A 19,938-nucleotide genomic window follows, 5' to 3' on the forward strand; every position below is an offset into this window, starting at 1 on the left:
CAGTGAAGAAGATTTTTCTCTCCGGTGGCAGAGGGAGCCTCTGGGGAGACGGTAAGTTCCGCTCTCTGGGAAGGCTGGTGTGGCCCATGGGCCGCCTGGATCATGCTCTAGGTCTCTGGACCCTCAAGCCTGTCTCTTCACCAATGTCTCCTTTCACATATTTTTTTGGTTGTGTTTTTCCCCCCCCCAGAGACAAGGACTCACTCTGTCACCCAGGCTCGTGTACGATGGCATGACTATAGCTCACTGTAGCCTTGAACTCCTGGGCTCAAGTGATCCTCCCACCTCAGCTGAGTAGCTAGGCCTATGTGTGTGTGTGCCTCTATGCCTGACTAATGTTTATATTTTATTTTTTGGAGGTACAGGGTCTTGCTATGTCGCCCAGGCTGGTCTCGAACTCCTGGCCTCAAGCAATCCTCCTGCCTCGGCCTCCCAAAGCACCATTCATCTTTTTAAGCAGGGCCCCAAGGAGTAAGGACAAAGCTAACGGGCGAATGGGTGGGGGACAAGGACCTCGTTCCAGACTGTGGCACACACACGGCCAGTGCCTGTGGGTGCTACGTCAGCCGACAACAAACATACCCACAGACGGCAAGTCCAGTCTTCTGGCACGAGCCAGGAGGATACAGCAGGGGCAGGAACGGGGGTAGAACAGGGTATCCGAGGCCTCTTTATTCCTTTTTTTTGGGTCAAATCTCTGTGTGAGCAAAGTCCAGTGTGACCTTCCCAGCATAAAGAGACTTTTGAGTCCATAAAATAAGTGGCTCCCTGGAAGCTGGCTGCAGCATGGTGTCCCCACGGGAGGATTCTGAGCTCCACCATGGCAGGAGCCTGGTAGCTCTCAGTCATTCAATGGGGTTGGTGGTCATGAGGCTGGAGCGCAAGCCAAACATAGTCCTAACTGCGATTCATCAGAATCCGAGAATTCAGAAACACCTGGAATCGTTGTGAATTAAAGACCCTGTCAACACAGTCTGCTCTTCCAACCCCCAACCACCAGGGGCGCAGGCCAAGCTCTAGCTTGAAGTGTGTGGCCTGAAAGTGGCAGCTGCACCTATGCAGTCCTCCTGGGCACAAGGGCAGGCCCAACCTGCTCTTAAGGGGTGGCTTCTCCAGCCACTCCCCTTTTCTCCTCGCAGGGTGGGTCTGGCTGAAGCTCCGGCCATCTCTCACCAGGCCAGGGACACCGACCACTTTCCTGGCCCCTCAGGCAGCAGTTCAGGGTGACCAAGCCAGCAGACAGGAGCATTGGGTAGAGGTCTCCTCTCAGAGTGACCCTTGCCTGAACCCATCTGCCAACCTGAACAGAAGACAGGTGGGAGAGCTGTGGCCTCGCTCAGGGGACAACAAACAAGTCTTTCTGCGAGAAAGCATTTGTACGAGGAAGGGCTGGACGAAAGATGAAGAGAAAGCGATGGCCGGCTGCCTCTCCACCCCACGGAACAGCTGGTCCCTAGAAAACCCAGTGTGACCCTGGCCAATGCCCCTCAGGAGACAAGGCCACCCAGCTGACTCCCCTCTGCTCCAAAGCCATGAGGAAAAGAGCTTGCATTCCAGGGCCTGCTGTGGTCACTCACATGGCCACCAACAGCCTCGCGGGGCACTCTGGGAATGGGAACTTCTGGAGATGGGCAATATACACCAAGATGTTTTTTAAAAAGAAAAAAAAGAGACTTGTTCTCTTAATTTTTAGACTATAAATGGGTTTGTTCGTCACATGTGGTTCAGCCGGGAAAATGTTCCTCGCATATGGTCCCAGGAGAGAGAGCTCCTCAGCACACCCCAATGGCACTGGGTGACTCAAAATTCATGCCTCTGGTATCCTGGATGACAGCTCCAACTGCTGTCCCTTTGGTGGTCTGCGATTCCTGTCACCCAAGAAAAGCCTGGCCCCACTGCCCCTGCACATGCAAGGGAAGGAAGGGCCTCCTGCCTCTCCTGCGGGGCTACTGAGCCCTTGTGCTCCCCTCTCCTCCTTCCTCCTGAGGTGCTGGGAACAGAACGGCACCGGCCTGGATCCCACTACACACTGTCACAGACCCTCGGGGTCTGGGTTATCCAGTTTAACCCCCAACTGGGCGCAGGATGCTGTCTTGTCACCCCTCTTTCAACTCCACCGAGTCAATTTACCTTCAGAGAGGAGTGTGTAGGCAAGTCAAAGGCACACAGAAATCAAACGCCACCTTACAAATACACATTTCCCAGGGAAGGGAAAGGCTTCACCAGAGCCAGCACGAAGAGTGAGGCCTCAGCTATGGCTTCCGGCTCCTGTGGTTTTCTAGCTGTGTTAACCAGCTTGAGTACTTCTCTGAGCCTCAGCTTCATCAGCTGCCAAATGGAGTAACTCCCACTTGTCCTACAGTCACTGTAAGGATTCAGTGATTATTCTGAAGAGTTTTAATGATAATAGGGAAATTCTCATGATAACAGGCCAACCAAGCCCCTGCAGAAGCACACACCATGTATCGTTACATATGTGAACGATGAGATGGGAAGGGAGGACAAGGGAAGCAGAAGTTCAAGATGAAACTGGGCTCCTCCCCAAGGCTGGCCCTGAACGGCAAAGTAAGGTAACACATCTGAATCACTTTATTAAGGGAGTAACAACATGAACGCTTAAGTCTCATTAAAAAATCAGAATCCCCCTCCTCCATATCTCAACATGTAGCCCAGTAAAAAGCCAGAGTACAGCCTCCTCAAAGAACAGAAGGGGTGAGGCCAGGCAACTTCCTCAGGCTTAGGCGATGGCATGCATGGCAGGTTAGCTCCCTAAGCTGGGGGAAAATCTAGCAAACACTTTCAAGGGGGAACATTCCACTTCCACCTTCAAACTTGACTGAAAAGGCAGGCTGTATTCCTGGAGTATCCTGAGATGGCTCCTGAGAAGCTTACAAAGCTATAAAAGGGGCCAATTTTGCCCAAATCTCTTTCAAATCGACTTGCAATTTAAAAGAGGCTGAAGGTGTGCACTTACTGGTTGACAGCTATGTGTGCACATCAAGGGGCACCCATCTCAGGGCCTTAGACAGGTGAGTTTGCCCCCGCCTCAGAGACCCTGCCACAACCAGCCCCGCTGCCTGGCTGGCTTCCTTGATGTTAGACCTCAGTCAAGTGTCTCCTCAAGAGGCTTCATGGGCCGCTCTACATAACAAGTCAGCTGCTCCCTGTTATCACCAGCAGCACTGACTTGTTCACTTGTCCACTGTTTGTTTTTCCACAATGGAGCGTGGTGAGGGGCCTCATCTACCACGTACGAGGTGCATCCCTGGTACTCAGCGAGCACCAGGCTCATGGGAGGCACTCAAACATCTGCTAAGTAAATAAATTGATGTTGGACTCTGGAGCTGGATCAGGATGGTTTGATATCCCAGTTCCATCACTTACTGGCTCCGTGAACCTGGGTCAGTTATATCACCTTTCTGATCTGTCAACTCGTTTGTAAGAGGGGATAGCCCTCTCTCATGGGTTCTTGTGAAGACCGAATGACAGAACACCTAGAGGCCCACTGGCATGGCCACTGGTAACTGTTATCCCCATCGTTATTTTATTACCAGTAGTATCACTTTAATATCAAACTGATTCTACCTGGCATTCTTGTTTAATAGCTGGATTGGCTTCTTACCAAATGGGCAGGTAGAAGACAGTAAAAAACAATGACAAGTAAACTACCACAGAGCAATGAGTCAGCTTTTCAGTATCACTGGGGAAGGAGCTATTCTACAATAGGACAAAGTTCTAGATATAATAACCTTTAAAGACTGAAGCCTATTTTAACTGTGAAAATCAACAATTTGTGGGAATTTCAGACAAATATGGGTTCAAATCCCAGCTTTTCATCTCCATGTCCTGTGGTCTTGTGTGAGTCATTTAACCTCTTGGAACCTTGGTCTCATTTGTAAAAAGAGGAACAAAACCATCTTCCCCAGAGGTTCTTGTTAAGGAGTAAAGGTAACGTATATAAAATATTCGTACATAATAGATACTGAAGATAAGGTTGTGTTACATACTGATGCATTTCAAGGACACTGAAATGTTTAAGGCCATTTATTCCTGTCTTCTGTAGATCTGTGCTTGTGTATTTCATTCTACTAAGTGCTATGGGTTTTCTGTTTGTGTGTCAGATATTGAGAAGTATCACTTTTCCTCGAAAATCAGCTTCTAAAAGAAACTTTTTAATTTTTTTGAGGCAGGATCTCACTCTGTCGCCCAGGCTGAAGTGCAGTGGTGCCCTTACAGCTACTACTGCAGCCTCAAACTCCTGGGCTCATGTGGTCCTCGCACTTCAGCCTACCAAGTAGCTCAGACTACAGTTGCATGCCACCATAGCCAGTGAATTTTTGTATTTTTTTTTCGTAGAGATGGGGTTTCACCATGTTGCCCAGGCTGGTCTCAAACTCCTGGGCGCAAGCCATGTGCCCACCTTGGCCTCCCAAAGTGCTGGGATTACAGGTGTGAGCCACTGTACCTGCCAGAAATTCTTTATGTGATACAGCAAGCTGCCATGAACTATACAGCCACTCCGAATACTTGCAAAGTGAAGACATGAACCCCTCACACTAAGTAGGGCAGCACTACCTTTCTGACACTGTTCGGATGATTCCTTTTCTTATGTCCATTTTCTTGCTTACATCCTAGGCCAGGGGTGGGCGAACTACAGACTGGAGGCCAAGCCCCACCCATCTCAAAGCTCAAGAGGTGAATTTTACATCTTAAAGGTTAAAGAGAAAACAAACCAAGAAGCAGCAACAGAGACCTTATGTGGCCTGCAAAGTCTAAAACGTTTAATATCTGGTTCTTCACAGAAAAAAGTCTGCCAACTTGAATTAGTATTGCCTATTTTACAGTTTAGATGTATTTTCAGTATAGAACTTAATTATAAAAGAGATTCTGTTGATTATGGCTAACTTTCTCTGGAGTCCTTCCTTGTAAGCCTGAACAATTAAGTGACATGTTGGTGTTGTGGTGCTGAGAGGCAGGATTAGACAGAGCAGGAAGAAATCTCAACAGATCTAGCAAAACGCTTTTTAAGGCAGGTGCCGAGGCCGCGAACAACTCAGGATTCAGGAAGATGTTTGGTGCTCTGCTCCCACCCTGTAAGGACTGCGCTCGTCCTGGCCTGGGAACAGCTGGAAGTGGAGGCCTCTGAGCTCCAGGTCAGAACTGAGCCTGTGGTACGGCAAAAAATCCATAAGCGCCTTTGGAGATAAACAGGCCTGACTTTAATTCCTGGCTCTACCCCTTACTGTGGACAAACACTTTAATCTGTGTCTTAATTTCTTCATCTGAGAAACAAGGACTAAACTAGCTATGTTTGTGAGGACTTGAGATGCTATGTAGAAATACCTGGCACTGTCTCTTACACACAGTAGGCGCTGTACTGTGGTACCTGCTGTTATGATGAATCATGATGCAGGGGAACAACACATAGTGAAGTATGGTAGCATTCTATGACCGAGTCATCTCATAACTAACCCAATCACCAAACGAGTGCCCTGCATCCTGCTATGGAGGGCTCCCAATTTTAGTTAGGTGAGCCAGTTAACAGACTCAAGGGAGAATGCCTGGCCAGGTAACAGATTCAAGATAGAACACTGCCACTTAGGATTTACCTCTCAAAAATCACAAGAGCTAAAGTACAACAGGAGAAAGTGACTCACAGGTCTCGATACTGGTCAAAGGCATTGTTGGCTTCCACCTCCAGCTTTCTCAGCCGAGCCGACGGCATGGCCCCATCCTCCAAGGGAGGGTCATACTTGTTACTCCATGGTGACCTGGAGGGAAGGAAGGAAAAGTACATTCCATGAATCATTCCATGAAGACATGGCCAGTGAGCAGGGAGCCTGAGCTCTGGCTATCTGAAATCTCGGAGGCAAAGCTGCTAGCTCCAACAAAGGTTCTTCTGGGTCCTGGCAACAAACAGGGCTTTCTGGAGGTTTGGACAAGGGCTCTGATGCAGGCAGACTGGGACACACGCCCGTGCTCCACCTCTCACTGGCTGTGAACGCTCAGCAAGTGTCCCAACTCCCTGAGCCTCACTTTCCTCCTGTGTAAAATGCGGCTGCTACTCGCTCTGCACACAGGGCTGTCATGAGAAATGAGACAAGCAGATCAAGCGCCCAGACCAGAGCTTGCCAGACTGTCAGTGTTCAACAAATGCTAGTTCTTTCTTACCCGCTTTCTCAGTTTCGTGTTCACCACCTATTTATTCTTTTTTTTTTTTTTTTTAGACAGAGCCTTGCTCTGTCGCCCAGGCTGGAGTGCAGTGCCACAATCTTGGCTCACCACAACCTCCGCCTCCCGGGTTCAAGCGATTCTCGTGCCTCAGCCTCCTGAGTAGGTGCAAGCCACCAGGCCCGGCTAATTTTTGTATTTTTAGTAGAGATAGAGTTTGGCCGTGTTGGCCAGGCTGGTCTCAAACTCCTGGCCTCAAGTGATCTGCCTGCCTCAGCCTCCCAAAGTGCTGGGATTATAGGTGTGAGCCACTGCGCCTGGCCATGTGTTCACCACCTTATAGTTCAATAGATGCCCACTCTCCTCCCTGACTTGCTGGAGGCTCTAGATAAACTTTAAGACCTTCTTACACAGTAAGCATTAAGAAGAGAGCTGTCAGTTACAGAGGCAGGCAAGAGACACAGCTCCACAGGGAAACGCTGATTACATTAGAAGACCTGAGCGATCAGGTTCTCCATGTGAACAGAGGATAGCTTTTCCAACATCCAAGGGCTATGCACACATATAAAGACTGCTAAGTAATGAGAACCAGTCTTTTTGCAGCCCAAAAGACTTGCTGTATTTCTTGAAATGTATTTTGCCACATCAGGAAAGCATTTAATCACACAGAGAACTGGAAAGGGGGTTATAAGGGAAAGATCTACTCATTAATTCCTGCAGGTGGGGTTCAGAGGGCCGAGTGTTCAGAGAAAGTAGCAGAATTAAAAAGGTGAAAGAGGAATGAAAAGACAGAGAAGACAACATGGAATTCAGAAAAAGTCCTTCACACTCTTGGTCTGAACGCCTCGGTGTTTCCACTGTCAGAGACCCACACTGCCTTTTCCACATCCCCTCCTGACCACAGACCTTCATTCACATCACTGTGATGTGGAATGCATGTTAAGGAAAAAAAGAAGCATGCTCATCATCTTCCAAACCCCAGTTTTAACGAATTCTGTGCACAGACATCTTTCTTCTTGGTTAAGTGATGCTCCACCAGGCACCTCCATCAGTAGATCGTGGAGCATGGAACCAGAATAAGCTGGGCAGCCTCTTCCACCAGCCACCCGCAGGCAGCTTTCTCGGAGGCTGGTTCACAGCTATGTGAGGGAAGAGTTGCTGTGCTTGGTGTCCCCAAAGAGTCTCCAGGCAGGCATTACACTCCTGATCACCTCCAAGCAGAAGGAGTCTTTGGAAATCCTTCTTTCCAAGCCGACCACTTTTTGCTGCTCATTGCAGTTTTGGTAGAGACTTTGCAAGAATGGGATGAGACACCCCTTGTGGCCCCACGACCAGCAGCCAGTTTTCATGGTCACACTGGACCACGTGCACACCATGGGAAGGAAACCGTCAACAAGCTGGGACCCCAGATGGCTGGGAAGACAGGCATGCCGCCCACAATAGATGGCTCGGTTCTCCTGGGAAGCCAAGCGCAGGCTGGCGTGTCGGTTCTTGTAGCCTGCTGCTCCTCCCTCTGAAACGGGGATGCCCAACAGAACTTCCTGAGACGTTGGAGATGTTCTCAATCTGTGCTGTCCAAAACCAGTCACGAGCCATGTGGGGCTGCATGAATACTTACAATGTGACCAGTATGACCAAGTGACTAAATTCTTAATTTTATCTAATCGAAATCAATGTGAATGTAGATAGCTCACTCTAGAACCTCAGCTATGAGGGGGCAAGAGCCTTTTCTGTCATCTTCTCTTCGGGTTGTTCAGCACCTAGAACAGTGCCTGACACTCAACTACACGCTCATTTTTTTAAAAATGTTTTTAAGAATGAATCTGGCCAGGCGCAGTGGCTCATGCCTGTAATCCCAGCACCTTGGGAGGCCGAGGCAGGAGGATCACAAGGTCAGGAGTTCAAGACCAGCCTGGCCAACATGGTGAAACCCCATCTCTACTAAACATACAAAATAATAGCTGGGTGTGGTGGCGTGCACCTGTAATCCCAGCTACTCAGGAGGCTGAGGCAGGAGAATCGCAGGAGAAGGCGGAGGTTGCAGTGAGCCGAGATTACACTGCTGCACTCCAGCCTGGGTGACAGAGCAAGACTCCATCTCGGGGAAAGAAAAAAAAAAATGAATGAATTCTTCTTGCCCAATCACAGTTGTAAAAAAATAAAAATAAAAAAGAATGAATTCTTGCACCCACCCCGCAACAGAACCCACCACTCCCTCCTCCCTCCCACTCCCTCTCACACAGACGTTGATCCTCATGCCTGTCATATTCTTGCCCTTCTTCCCTCACCTTCGATTGCAAGAGGCCTTTGAGAGAAGAGAGCCTGTGCTGCCTGCCTTTGTCCCCAGTACCCGGCCCTGAGTCAGTGCCAAGCGGATGTTGCTGGTGGACCGAAGCCTCACAGCCCGGGAGAGGAAGAAAGGGGAATCTGCTGGTGTTCTGCTCCTCCAAACCAAGAGATGGAGCAGCTTTCTGCCTTTTTATGCTGAGGGGCACCTAAGCACTAAAATACAAAAACACCAAATCAACAAAGGCCTCTCATCAGATCTCAGAGACAAAGATCCAGGTGAAAAGATGCTGTCGCCATGATTTATCTATAAACAAGGCTTGGTTCTTCTGCTGGCCGGGGGAGTGGATATGAATCTGAGGGTGTGGAGCTGAACTCCCTCCTTCCCCGGGTGGCCCTTTGAGACTCTGCAGCACTCACAGGCAGGACCGTTCCCACAGTTCGATGACGGCCATTGCCTTCCTGTAGGCCAGAAGACCCGACCCAAGCGGTGTTCACTTCAAGGCACCCTGATTAGACGCAAGAGCCCATCTCTCGGGCAGACTGGGGGCCTGCAATTTGCAAGAAGCCTGTAACTCACATTTCTACTGGCTCACAGACAATAGCATTTCAAGCTGTTAGTCCCGAAGCCAGGGTAATTGTAGCTGAGGGAAATATCATAACATTACCCAGAATATTCTTAGTGGAAGGGGCACTCAGAACACATTTAAGAGCTTAAATGGAGGCCATTTGAAAAAAGACAGATGGACAGGAATGCTTAGATTTCAAAAGTCAGGCCTTTCATTTCCCTCCGAGTAGGCTTTCTGTTTCAGCTAACAGGTTTCAAACGGTGCTGCTGGCAACGGTCACACCATAAGGATCTTATTTAAGTAAACCATCAAAAACAGTTAGGATGGAAATCTGTGGAGAGAATCAGAAGACCTTGAAGTTTCATATCGAGAAGAGGAGAAAGGAAAGACATACTTTCTGCCTCCACACCCCAGGCTCCTCTCGAAAGGCCTGAGATCCCCCAGAGCCGGTGGTGGGGCCTCAGGAATGCAGGTGGAGGATAAAGGGGTGACCTGGAAGGGCTGCAGGTACCAAGTTGCCCTCAGAGCCTGGCCTGGCCACGGACCTAGACATGATCCCGTCCTTCTACCAGCTGCTACAGAAGAGCTGCCTTACACAGTAAACTGGAGTTTTTAGGTGCAAATAATAAATATAATAATGATGTTGATTAAGTAAGACCAGTTCAAGGACCACCTTCTCCCGGAAGCGTTCCCTGAATTGCATGCCGGGTGCGAATACTCCTCCCTGCTTGCTCCCTGGTCTGTCAGACCACTCTCCACCTTCACTGGACTACTCTAAGGGCTGGTCCGGTCTACCCACCTCATCAGTGGCTCCCTGGCTGGGCAATGTGGCTCACACCTGTAATCCTAGCAATTTGGGAAGCTGAAGTGGGAGGACTGCTTGAACCTAGGAGTTCGAGGACAGCCTGGGCAACAAGTGAGGCTCCCATCTCTACAAAAAGAAAAAAAAAAAAAAAAGGAAAGAAAGAAAGAAAAAAAGTCAAAAAATTAGCTGGGGCTGGGCGCAGTGGCTCATGCCTATAATCCCAAAATTTTGGGAAGCCAAGGCAGGAGGATCACTTGAGGTCAGGAGTTCAAGACCAGCCTGGTCAACGTGGTGAAACCCTGTCTGTACTGAAAATACAAAAACTAGCTGGGCGTGATGGCGCACACCTGTAATCCCAGCTACTTGGGAGGCTGAGGCAGGAGAATCCGCTTGAACCCAGGAGACAGAGGTTGCAGTGAGCTGAGATCGTGCCACTGCACTCCAACCTGGGCAATAGAGTGAGACTCTGTCTCAAAAAAAAAAAAAAAAAAAAAAAAATTCACTGGGCATGGTGGTACATGCCTATGGTCCTGTGCAGTGGGCCACGTTTGCACCACTGCACCACTGCACTCCAGCCTGGGCGACAAAGCAAGATGCTCCCAAGAAGCACAATACCTGGATGCCGTGCCTGTGACCAGCAGTTCCAGGCACAGAACAAGCCCTTCAAGGATGAACTTGACCAGCCTCAGGGCTGTATCACCACCTATATGCTGTGACATCTGCAGCCACATCCCCAGCCGAGACCTCTCTCCTGGAACTCCACGTGGTACATCCACAGCCTACCTGGTATCTCCACGTTGATCTAATGGGCCTCTCAAGCTTCAAGTGTCCCTATGCCAGCTCCTCCCTGAGTCCTCCTCACCTCAATCAACAGTGGCTCAGTTCTGAAGCCTTGTGATTACCCTTCACACCCCACCTCCTCTCCTTCCATCCCCACCCACCTGCAGATGCCGCTGGCTCTACCTTTAAAAGTGACCTCAAATCTCACCACTTCTCACCATTTCAACTTTAGTCTGTGGTCTGAAGGAGGGCAAAATATATTCTCTACCTACTTTCCATTTGAAGCTAGGAAAGGGACATGATTATAAAACTTGTCTAGTCGCTTATAAGTCAGTATTAAACTTTTTACATATATGACAAGGTCTGTGCCATTCAACATTTCATGTGTGTTACTTCTTTTATCCCCCAATAAACAACCCTGTGCTAACTTTTGTTACCCTCAGCCTGGGCTTCAAGACCCTGCCAGACCTGCCCTGGCCATGCCTCCTCCCTCATCTCCGCCCCCACCGCCCTCCCCTCACTGCCTTCTCCACCTCTGGCCTTCTGCCAGCTCCATCCTGGCGAGCTCATCACCCAGGGCCTCAGCACCCAGCAGGCTCTTCCCCAGACCTGGACCTTTTCATCCTCCAGTTCCCACTTGTGGGAGAGCCTTCCCTGCCTGCCTGTCCTCTCCCTCTCCCACTGTCCTCTTTATTTTCTTTAGGAAGCATTCTGTTGAGTAAACAAATACTATCATTTCCATTTTACAGATGACAAAACTAAAAGACCAGCAACAAGAAGTGATTTGTCAAAGTCCCACTGACACAGGGAGCTGTGCTGGTTTGAAGCCCACACTGGCTGACTCCTGATCATTTTTTCTGCTTTGACTTCCCAGAAGCGTTGCCCCGTCTCCAAAGAGAGCATTAGGGTGAAGCTTCAAGACAGCCCTGGTTCTGTGGCCGCCAAATAAACCTAAAGCAGGCTGTGTTCCTCTACTGTTCTCTAAGGCAGTGACTACTGCAATTCATCATGGAAACACTGGGCTAGTTTAAGAATTCTCACTCTTGAAAAATAGAGGTATAACTCCTACATGCTCTTAAAACCCAGCTCAGACATCACCTCCTTCAGGAAGTCCTCCTGGAGTTGACCATGGCCTCTTCTGTGCTACTCTCCCACCCTGAACAGACTTTGCACTGGCTGTATGAATTACATCGTACAGTTATCAGTTACCCAATGTGTCTCCTATGCTAGACCTGGTGATCAGACACCCAGGGCAGGGACTAATGTCAACTTAGTTATTTACAGCCTTGGGCGAGGTGACGGAAAGAGAGAAGAGAGCTGCGTATCTGACAGAGCTGCGTTCGTAGATCCCTTAACCACAGAGATCCTCCCTGCCCTCAGGATCCCCATCATAGGCACACTCTGTATGCTGCCCTTTGCAGGCCTGAACGCAATTATAACAGAACAGCTGTTTTCGGGAACAACATCCCTCTCCTATTAGATTGGAAGATCCATAAAGGCAGGGGGCCTTTTGTCCACTGCTCTATCTCCCATGCTTGTGGGTGGCCCTCCTCACACATCCGCTGCCTGACTGGAATAACAGATGGAAGGAGGAGAAGGATGGGGAGGACAAGAGAAGAAAGGAGAGGAGGGCAGCCAACGGGCTGCCAGCTGCCCAAGTCCAAGGTCCACGTGCTCTGCAGCAGGCACCTACGGCAGCCCGCATGTGGCTGGTGTGCCTGCTGCATACCCGGGGCATGAGCTCACCTATAGGAGTCCCCATCTCTGTTGTAGTCACACAAAAGGTAATCCTTTCCCACCACCTTGTCTCTGGCAATTTTCAGTGGCTGGTCAACAGAAGACAGGAGATCCTCACATAGACTGGGGACCTGGCAGAGAGAAAGGACAAGGTCGAAACAGAGGTTAAAATAGCACACCAAACTCAGGTGGCTAACAATACTGCAGCTATATCATGGTCAGTACCTTTAACATCTGGCCCTGGGTACTGAGCCAAAATTATGGGCCTGTTCTTTTCTTTTCCACGTGTCTGACACCAACTGTGTCCCTCTATTAAGAAACCCGTTCTTGAATTACAGCGGAGCGTGATTTCCAATACGGTCTTCCTTCCAAAAACTGTGTGCAGCTTTAACGACCTGGTCACCAGGGTGGCCTAGTAAATTTCAGTGTGTATGTGCTTGGTATTGGTCTCTGGTGGGCAAAGTACAAGCTCAAGTCCCGAGAAGAAGGTCAACATTTCAAATACACAGGAATCTAAAGAACTCGGAGTAGAATAACTCGTCCGTGCCGGGGAACTCCCACAGGCTCCCATGCTGGGTGGAGTCTCCAATACTTTCCAGGCCCCTAGCCAAGTGTTACCAGTTGGCTTGTAGAGTCAACTCTATCTGCTGCAAAGACAGCTTCACCCCGGCTCCCACAGCACGGAGCCCCAGTGGGCTCAACCCCGGCTGGCCGGCCAGGGGGCTGCCTCACCAAGAAGGATGACCCTGTGGTTGGGGGCTGGCAGGACTCAGACTCTGGGTCAATGCTGCGACTCTGACACAAGGCTCTGCAAGTAACCAGGCCACTGGCCTCCTCCTCCCAACTCAAACATCAATTTCTACCAAAATCTCCCAGACAGGGATGGCAGCACTTTCAGAAATGGATTCCTTCAGGCTTGAGTCACTTCCATGCTATATTTTCAATGTGCTGACTTATTTGTTTCATGGGCCTGGGTTTATGGGGGCCCCACCGTATCATTTACCAGGAAAGTGCCTGCCAACTGCACCAATAACCCTTCCCAATGGAAAAGTTAAATTGTATGGCAAAGACAGCAGCAGAGCAGCTCAGCAGATGGGATGACAGTGACAGTGGTTCCTGTGTTCTTCCAGAAGACCCTTGCCACCATCCAAGAGACAGGCAGGGACAGGGAGTCCCACCACCACAGGGACCACCCAGCCTCCATGGGCTCCTCCGCTGCCCCTCCAGGGTGCCTCAGAACTCAGCTTGGAAAGCAATGTCCAGCACAACTAAAGGACTGTAAACCTGCCTCGTGACTCACAGAAATTGTGGCCTTGGTGAGATGATCTGTTTCTTGTACAGGGGACAGCACCGAAAGAGACAGACATACACCACCAACCCCTGTGTACAATGTGCTGGGCTTAAAGGTGTGAGCCCCCAGGCCTGGCCTGTACCTGTGCTTGTTTTCAGAATTCTCTCCATGTGTATCTGCCCCTTCCAAACAAACATAATAAAATTGGGGGTTACTTTCAAAGTTGGTTTTGGTGATAATATCAGGCCCCTTACCATTTCCATGTGCCTGTCATGCACCACGCACTATGGTAGGCCCTTTATAGAGAGCATATTGTTGACTTGAAAGCTCACATGCATTCTGCAAAGTGGCTATGCAAAGCCCCATTTTACAGATTAGAGTTGAGGCCCGGAGTCATTAAGTTACCCAAGGGCCACACAAGAAGCAAGCAGTGAACACAGAAAACAAAACCAGGGCCAGATGAGTCCAAACTCCCTACTCCTCCCCTTCTAACTTTGGTTTACTGTCCAGCTAACGGGAAGGACAGTGCATGCCAAAGGCACCCTATAGTGGCAAAGCACCCTCTCCTAGCCCCAGTCCTGCTCAGCTGTGGCCACAGAGCCCTTTACCTGGAAGGAAGTCCTGGCTGAGGAAGGAAGGTCTAACAGCTTCCACCCAAGCCCATCTGGGACCTGGAAGGGGCCCTGCTGTGCTGCCACAGCCAGTGAAGCCACCTTGCCTAACACATCACTCCTGTCCCTAATCTCCTCCATTTATAATACTGGGCTGTTGCCTTGGCTTATCTGTTGGGCCTCAACTTTTGCCTGGAACCCATTCTCTCTGGTTGGAGTCCTGACACCAACAGCCCAATTTTTCCTCAATTACAGTAGAGACTGAGCAAATAGGGTCTGAAGTTAGACTTTCTGACTCCACTGCGTACAAGTAGCTTTATGGCCTGGGTAAGTCATTTTACTTCTCTACTAAGATTTGGTTTCCATACTTGTAAAATGGAGATAACAAAACCAACCCATCTGGGTGCCCATCCCCATGTGATTTTGAGGAGTCACATGAGATAATGCATTCAGTGTTCAGGGCAGAGCTGGCACAGGGAAATGCACGTATGTTACTGACTGACATATTCAGTCTCTGACATATTCAGACTGACATACTCCTCTCCCTTCCTTTAGACAGTATCATCTGTCACCTGTTACTCTCAGATAACAACACTAGCCTGGATCACACCTGAATTCACTGTGCTGCTTCAGGCACGGGGTACACACGTACTTGTGAGGATCCGGTGCTTCACCCCAGTTCCGCCTGCAGCCAGCTGCTTCCCTTCTCCCGCCAGAAACACTGCTTGCAGCCAAGTCGCCGCAACATAGGAAAGCTCACAAGAAAATGGGGTTTGGTATAAAAGAGGCTTGACTCTACTCCTATCCAAGAGATTCATCTATGAATCAAAAGCATCTGAGTAATTTCTTCCTAGCACTTAACACCAGGTGGAATATTTTTTCATTGATCAGCTGTCTGTATCCCTCACTAGAATGTAAGTTTTACTGGGGCAAGGACTCAATCTTATTCACTGCGGGATTATCAGTGCCTGTAGCTGTGCCTGACACACAGTAAATGCTTAATATATTTGGGAGGAAGGAAAGAAAGGAGGGAGGAAAGGAGAGTTTTACAACATGGAGCCTTCCAAACTCCAATCAACTTTATTTTTAAATTAATAAATTGGCAGGTAATAGGAATCTTTAGCAAAAGCACTTGTCCAGAACTAAATTTGAATGGATGCTTATGACAAGCTTCACGTGTGGTTCCAACCCAGCACTCTCAGATACAAACCATGGTGTGGTAGGAAAGCACTGAACAAAGAGAACCGGAGCTGTCATGAAAGCCCTGGCATTTTTAGTAACATATGACCTCAAGGAGCCACAGCAATGGTGGGAAGAGTGAGAACTAAGAGACCTGGGTTCTAGCCTCTGCTCTGCTGTGAGCTGGCCACGGAACCTTAGGCAACGACCAAGATGGTTCATTTGTCAAACACAGTAGATGAGCTGCACGGAGACAGACCACCCTTGAAGATCTGTGACAGGACTTCTGAAAGCCAGTATGCCAGGTACTAACCAGCCCCAGAAAAACATATATTTAAACTGGAACTAAAACACTGGCACTGCTTGTCCTACAGTGAAAAGCATCTGGGACTTGATATGGTCAACTGACTTCACCCAAGCAGGCACCGTTTTTGCCTTTTGGAACAACTCGCAAGTTGGGCCATAGTTTTGGCCGTATTTCCATCAGCCCTGTTTCTTTTGATGAAAGACAATCTGCTCTGGAATAGTAACATTTTCGTTGTCATGGGAAATGAGAAGTGTGGAATAAGGCATGGTGTGCCCATAGACTTGGACCACAGCAGCCACCCAAAGGTGCATGAGTCATGACCTGGCACCACCACTGATCCCATCTCATACCCACGCCATCTCTCTGCCTCTGCCCTAACATCCTCAAACAACCACACGGTCCCATTCACCACTCCCTGAACATGCATGTGCATTCCTCCACTTAAACATCTTCCCCATTGAGGGCTGCTGGGTAAAATAGAGAAAGGCTAGTTCAATCTGAATTTTAGATATACAATGAATAACATTTTAGTATGAATACTTCCTAAAGGTTACATGGGTCATGTGTGTTTTTTTTTTTTTCTCAATGAGATGGAGTCCAGCTCTGTCACCCAGGCTGGAGTGCAGTGGTGTGATCTCGGCTCACTACAACCTCCGCTTCCCGGGTTCAAGCGATCTTCTTCCCTCAGCCTCCCCAGTAGCTGGGACTACAGGTGCATGCCACCATGCCTGGCTAATTTTTGTATTTTTAGTAGAGACAGAGTTTCATCATGTTGGCCAGGCTGGTCTTGAACTCCTGACCTCACGTGATCTACCCATCTCAAGCTCCCAAGGTGCTGGGATTATGGGCATGAGCCACTGCGCCTGGCCAGGTCATGTATCTTTTTTCTTTTTTCTTTTTATTTTGAGATGGAGTCTCGCTCTGTCGCCCAGGCTGGAGTGCAGTGGCGCGATCTCGGCTCACCACAAGCTCTGCCTCCCAGGTTCATGCCATTCTCCTGCCTCAGCCTTCTAAGTAGCTATGATTACAGGCGCGTGCCACCACGCCCAGCTAATTTTTGTGTTTTCAGTAGAGAAGTGGTTTCACCATGTTAGCCAGGATGGTCTCGATCTCCTGACCTCATGATCCGCCTGCCTCAGCCTCCCAAAGTGCTAGGATTACAGGCGTGCGCCACCGCGCCTGGCCAGGTCATGTATTTTTATTTGCTAAATCTGACAGCCAATCCCCACTGCTCTCTTAAATCTTACTGATCCTTCAGGGCCTGGCCCAAACTCCAACTTCTTTATCAAGATGTCAAATTCTTCAGAATTCCTGCAATAACACTAATATCGACTGAATCCTAAATGCTTTGAGGATGGCTGTTCTAATACTGTCAATGGCTTTCACCTTACTCCTTCCTTACCACTTAGCATTTTTCACTGTGAATTGACTCTACACCTACAGAGGCCAAGACAGGCCCTTCAGTCTCAGCGCAGCATCACGCCCGCGGCAGCAGGGATCGTTCAATGCATGCTGATTCTATGTAAGTGGATATTAATCCTGTGGTCTGAGGTCATATTACAGAACCAGAATAAAAACAGTGTATCTCGGTAATCTAACCAGTCCCTACGCTCATCTGAACCCCGGCCCCCGCCCCCTACTCATGTCGAGTGCTTAGAGCAGTGGAAGAAATCACATTAAGTGTCACGGGCCATGGGTTTGTACAGCGATTTAAATGAAACGACAGGTCCAAACAAAGCCAAGAGTTCACTTTGGGGTGCATGTGGCACCGGCTCTGTCGCCTCCAAAGCCAGGGAGGGCCTCTGAGGAGGAGGAGTGGTGCCAACATGCAGCAGCCGGATGGTTTCTGTCTAAACCACCCATCTGAACTGCCTAACAGCCTTGGAGGGGGACGTTCAGATAACACCAAAGGTGTCAGACCAATCCAGGCTGTTGGGGGGATTTAAACATAATTCCCAGTGACTTGGAATAATAAACACTGCACTGGTCAGGACGGTGCCTGCCGTCTTTCTGGCGGGGAGTTCAGGGCTCCACCACTTCCTCTGCTGCCACAGGAGTGTGCCCACCCTGGGGAGCAGAAGCCGCAAGTCCCTCACCACCGAGACTTTCGCCGGGCTCAGCGGTACCCGGGGGCCACTGGAAAGATGGGTAGGGAGTGGGTAAAGTGAACCAGGGCAGGGAGAAGAAAAACCCCAGAAGGTAGAAGGTAAGGGAGAGACTAGGACGCTATTAGCAGTGGCCTCAGGTGACACCTGAATAATAATCTGTAGAAGGACCAGGTAATCGTAACAGCCCTGTCCTGCAAGGTGGGCACTATGCTAGCCGCTCTCCCTGCCCTGCCCCACGATCCTGAAAACTGCTCTCCACGCAGACATGCGCTCCCGTCCTTGTTTTAAAGAAAGGGAAAAAAGGGCCTTAGAGAAATAACTTGACCAGAGCCACGCAGCTAGGGGCCAATGTCCGAGGAAGGACATGCAGACCCAGCACGGTTAGGTTGAAAAAGAAACGAAAGACATTCTTGCTTTTGCCCAAACTGAACCCTTTTTTTTTTTTTTTTTCTCCCTCAAATCACCCAACCCAACAGCTGATCACACGAAGAGATACAAATCAGAAGTTTCCGGCCACAAGTGAGGTTCGTGTTTATGCCGCCATATGGTTCTACTTTTGCCTCTTCCTCTTCTCCATTAGTTATTAATGTTGAAAAAAATTGTTCAACCAGAAAAAGAAACTTGAGATGAACCCTTAAAAAAAGCACAAAAGCCAGACCAGCTCAGACCCACGGAGTCTAACCCACGGCGCCCTTGTCTTTAAGAAGTGCACCCTTGTACCTCAGTTTTTTAAAAAATGGCCAAATGAACACATTCCGTCTTTTGATCTGCCTGTTGGCCGAGAGCCCACCACCAGCGAGATAGGAATCAAAAACAGACTCTGCGTACTCGGGTGCGCTCAGAGGAAACCACCACGCCAGGATGCCACAGCTGCCGACGTCCACCAGAGGGCTCTGTGACAATTTGTTCCTTTTATTTTTGCAGAAGGCCCAAAACTCTTAAAAAGATAAAAGTGGTTTCAAGTGGCACGCACACTAGTGTCAGAAGCAGAATATACAGCGTGGCATTCGGTAAAAACACCAACCTTGAAACCAAACGGCCTCAAATCCTGGGTCGGTCACTTGCTGGCTGAGCATAACCTTCCCAAGTCTCTGGAACTGGGGGTTACGACACTCATGTCAAGGAGAAATTCATGCTGTTCCATAAACCCCGAATGCCAGCTCCAGGCCCATGTCAGGTGCAAGGGCTCAGCACGGGAAGAGATGGACATGGGCGGCCCTGCTCTCAGAGCAAAGTCCAGCCACAGAGGCGTCCCCAAGAGGTAAGGGTAGGCTGGGCGCGGTGGCTCACGCCTGTGAACCCAGCACTTTGGGAGGCTGAGGAGGGTGGATCACTTGAGTTCAGGAGTTTGAGACCAGCCTGGCCAATATGACAAAACGCTGTCTCTACTAAAAAAATACAAAAATTAGCCAGGTGTGGTGATGTGTGCCTGTAGTCCCAGCTACTCAGGAGGCTGAGGCAGGAGAATCGCCTGAACCTGGGAGGTGGAGGTTGCAGTGAGCCGACATTGTGCCACTGCACTGTAGCCTGAGCAACACAGAGAGACTCTGTCTCAAGAAAAAAAAAAAGAGGCAAAGGTAGGAAGCAAACCTGCAGGACACGACGGAAGTAGGATGCCACGGGGGGAGTCAGCAGTCTACGAGGTGGGACAGAGATGACATGTGAATAATGACCAATGAGCCAGCCCTCCAAGACTGCAGGGAAAAATAACAGGGGCATCCCAAGCAGAGGGAAGAGCCAGCATGAGGCTCTGCTGCAGAGGCCACTGAGGCAAGTTCAAGAACAGAGAGGAGCAAAGCGCGGCTGGAGTGAGACCCAGCAAGGGAGCACCTCCTGGTCCACTCTAAGTGCAAGGGCAGGCCCTGGCACACTGCTTTTCTTAAGAATTAAAAAAAAAGGCCAGGTGCGGTGGCTCACTTGAGCTCAGGAGTTCGAGCCCAGCCTGGGCAACATAGCCAGACCTTGTCTCTACTAAAATAATAATAATAATAAAAATAGCCAGGCACGGTGACGTGTGCCTGTAGTCCCAGCTACTCAGGATGCTAAGGTAGGAGGATTGTTTGAACCTGGGAGGTCGAGGCTGCAGAGAGCCGT

The 19,938-nt window shown here is 49.5% G+C and overlaps 2 protein-coding genes across 9 annotated transcripts in view; both read right to left on the reverse strand.

Annotated features, from left to right (window-relative positions):
• CAPZB (capping actin protein of muscle Z-line subunit beta) overlaps window positions 1-19,938 on the reverse strand; it is a 145,869-nt gene that overhangs the window by 35,000 nt on the left and 90,931 nt on the right. For 5 of the 8 annotated variants that reach the window (XM_003891228.5, XM_003891229.5, XM_003891230.5 and 2 more), the window contains exons 3-4: window positions 12,358-12,479; window positions 5,658-5,771 (exon numbers count right to left, since the gene is read on the reverse strand). In XM_003891228.5, coding sequence (XP_003891277.1) covers window positions 5,658-5,771; window positions 12,358-12,479 — 236 coding nt within the window. Of the gene's footprint in view, window positions 1-2,819; window positions 2,832-4,386; window positions 5,167-5,653; window positions 5,772-12,357; window positions 12,480-19,938 lie in introns of those variants that run through there. The other 3 variants (XM_021943738.2, XM_031650675.1, XM_031650670.1) reach the window with 2 other exon arrangements.
• On the reverse strand, window positions 16,853-19,822 carry LOC103882056 (protein GVQW1-like). The gene has a single exon (XM_031650716.1). It carries the CDS (start codon window positions 19,561-19,563, stop codon window positions 19,069-19,071), a length of 495 nt encoding a protein of 164 aa, XP_031506576.1. The 5' UTR covers window positions 19,564-19,822; the 3' UTR covers window positions 16,853-19,068.

The sequence above is a fragment of the Papio anubis genome, chromosome 1 (genome assembly GCF_008728515.1).
Source record: "Papio anubis isolate 15944 chromosome 1, Panubis1.0, whole genome shotgun sequence".
NCBI classification, from domain to species: domain Eukaryota; kingdom Metazoa; phylum Chordata; class Mammalia; order Primates; family Cercopithecidae; genus Papio; species Papio anubis.

Bases quoted from the DNA above. Each gene is read 5' to 3' on its own strand.
- LOC103882056 (XM_031650716.1), bottom strand. From the start codon at position 19,563: ATGCCCCTGTTATTTTTCCCTGCAGTCTTGGAGGGCTGGCTCATTGGT.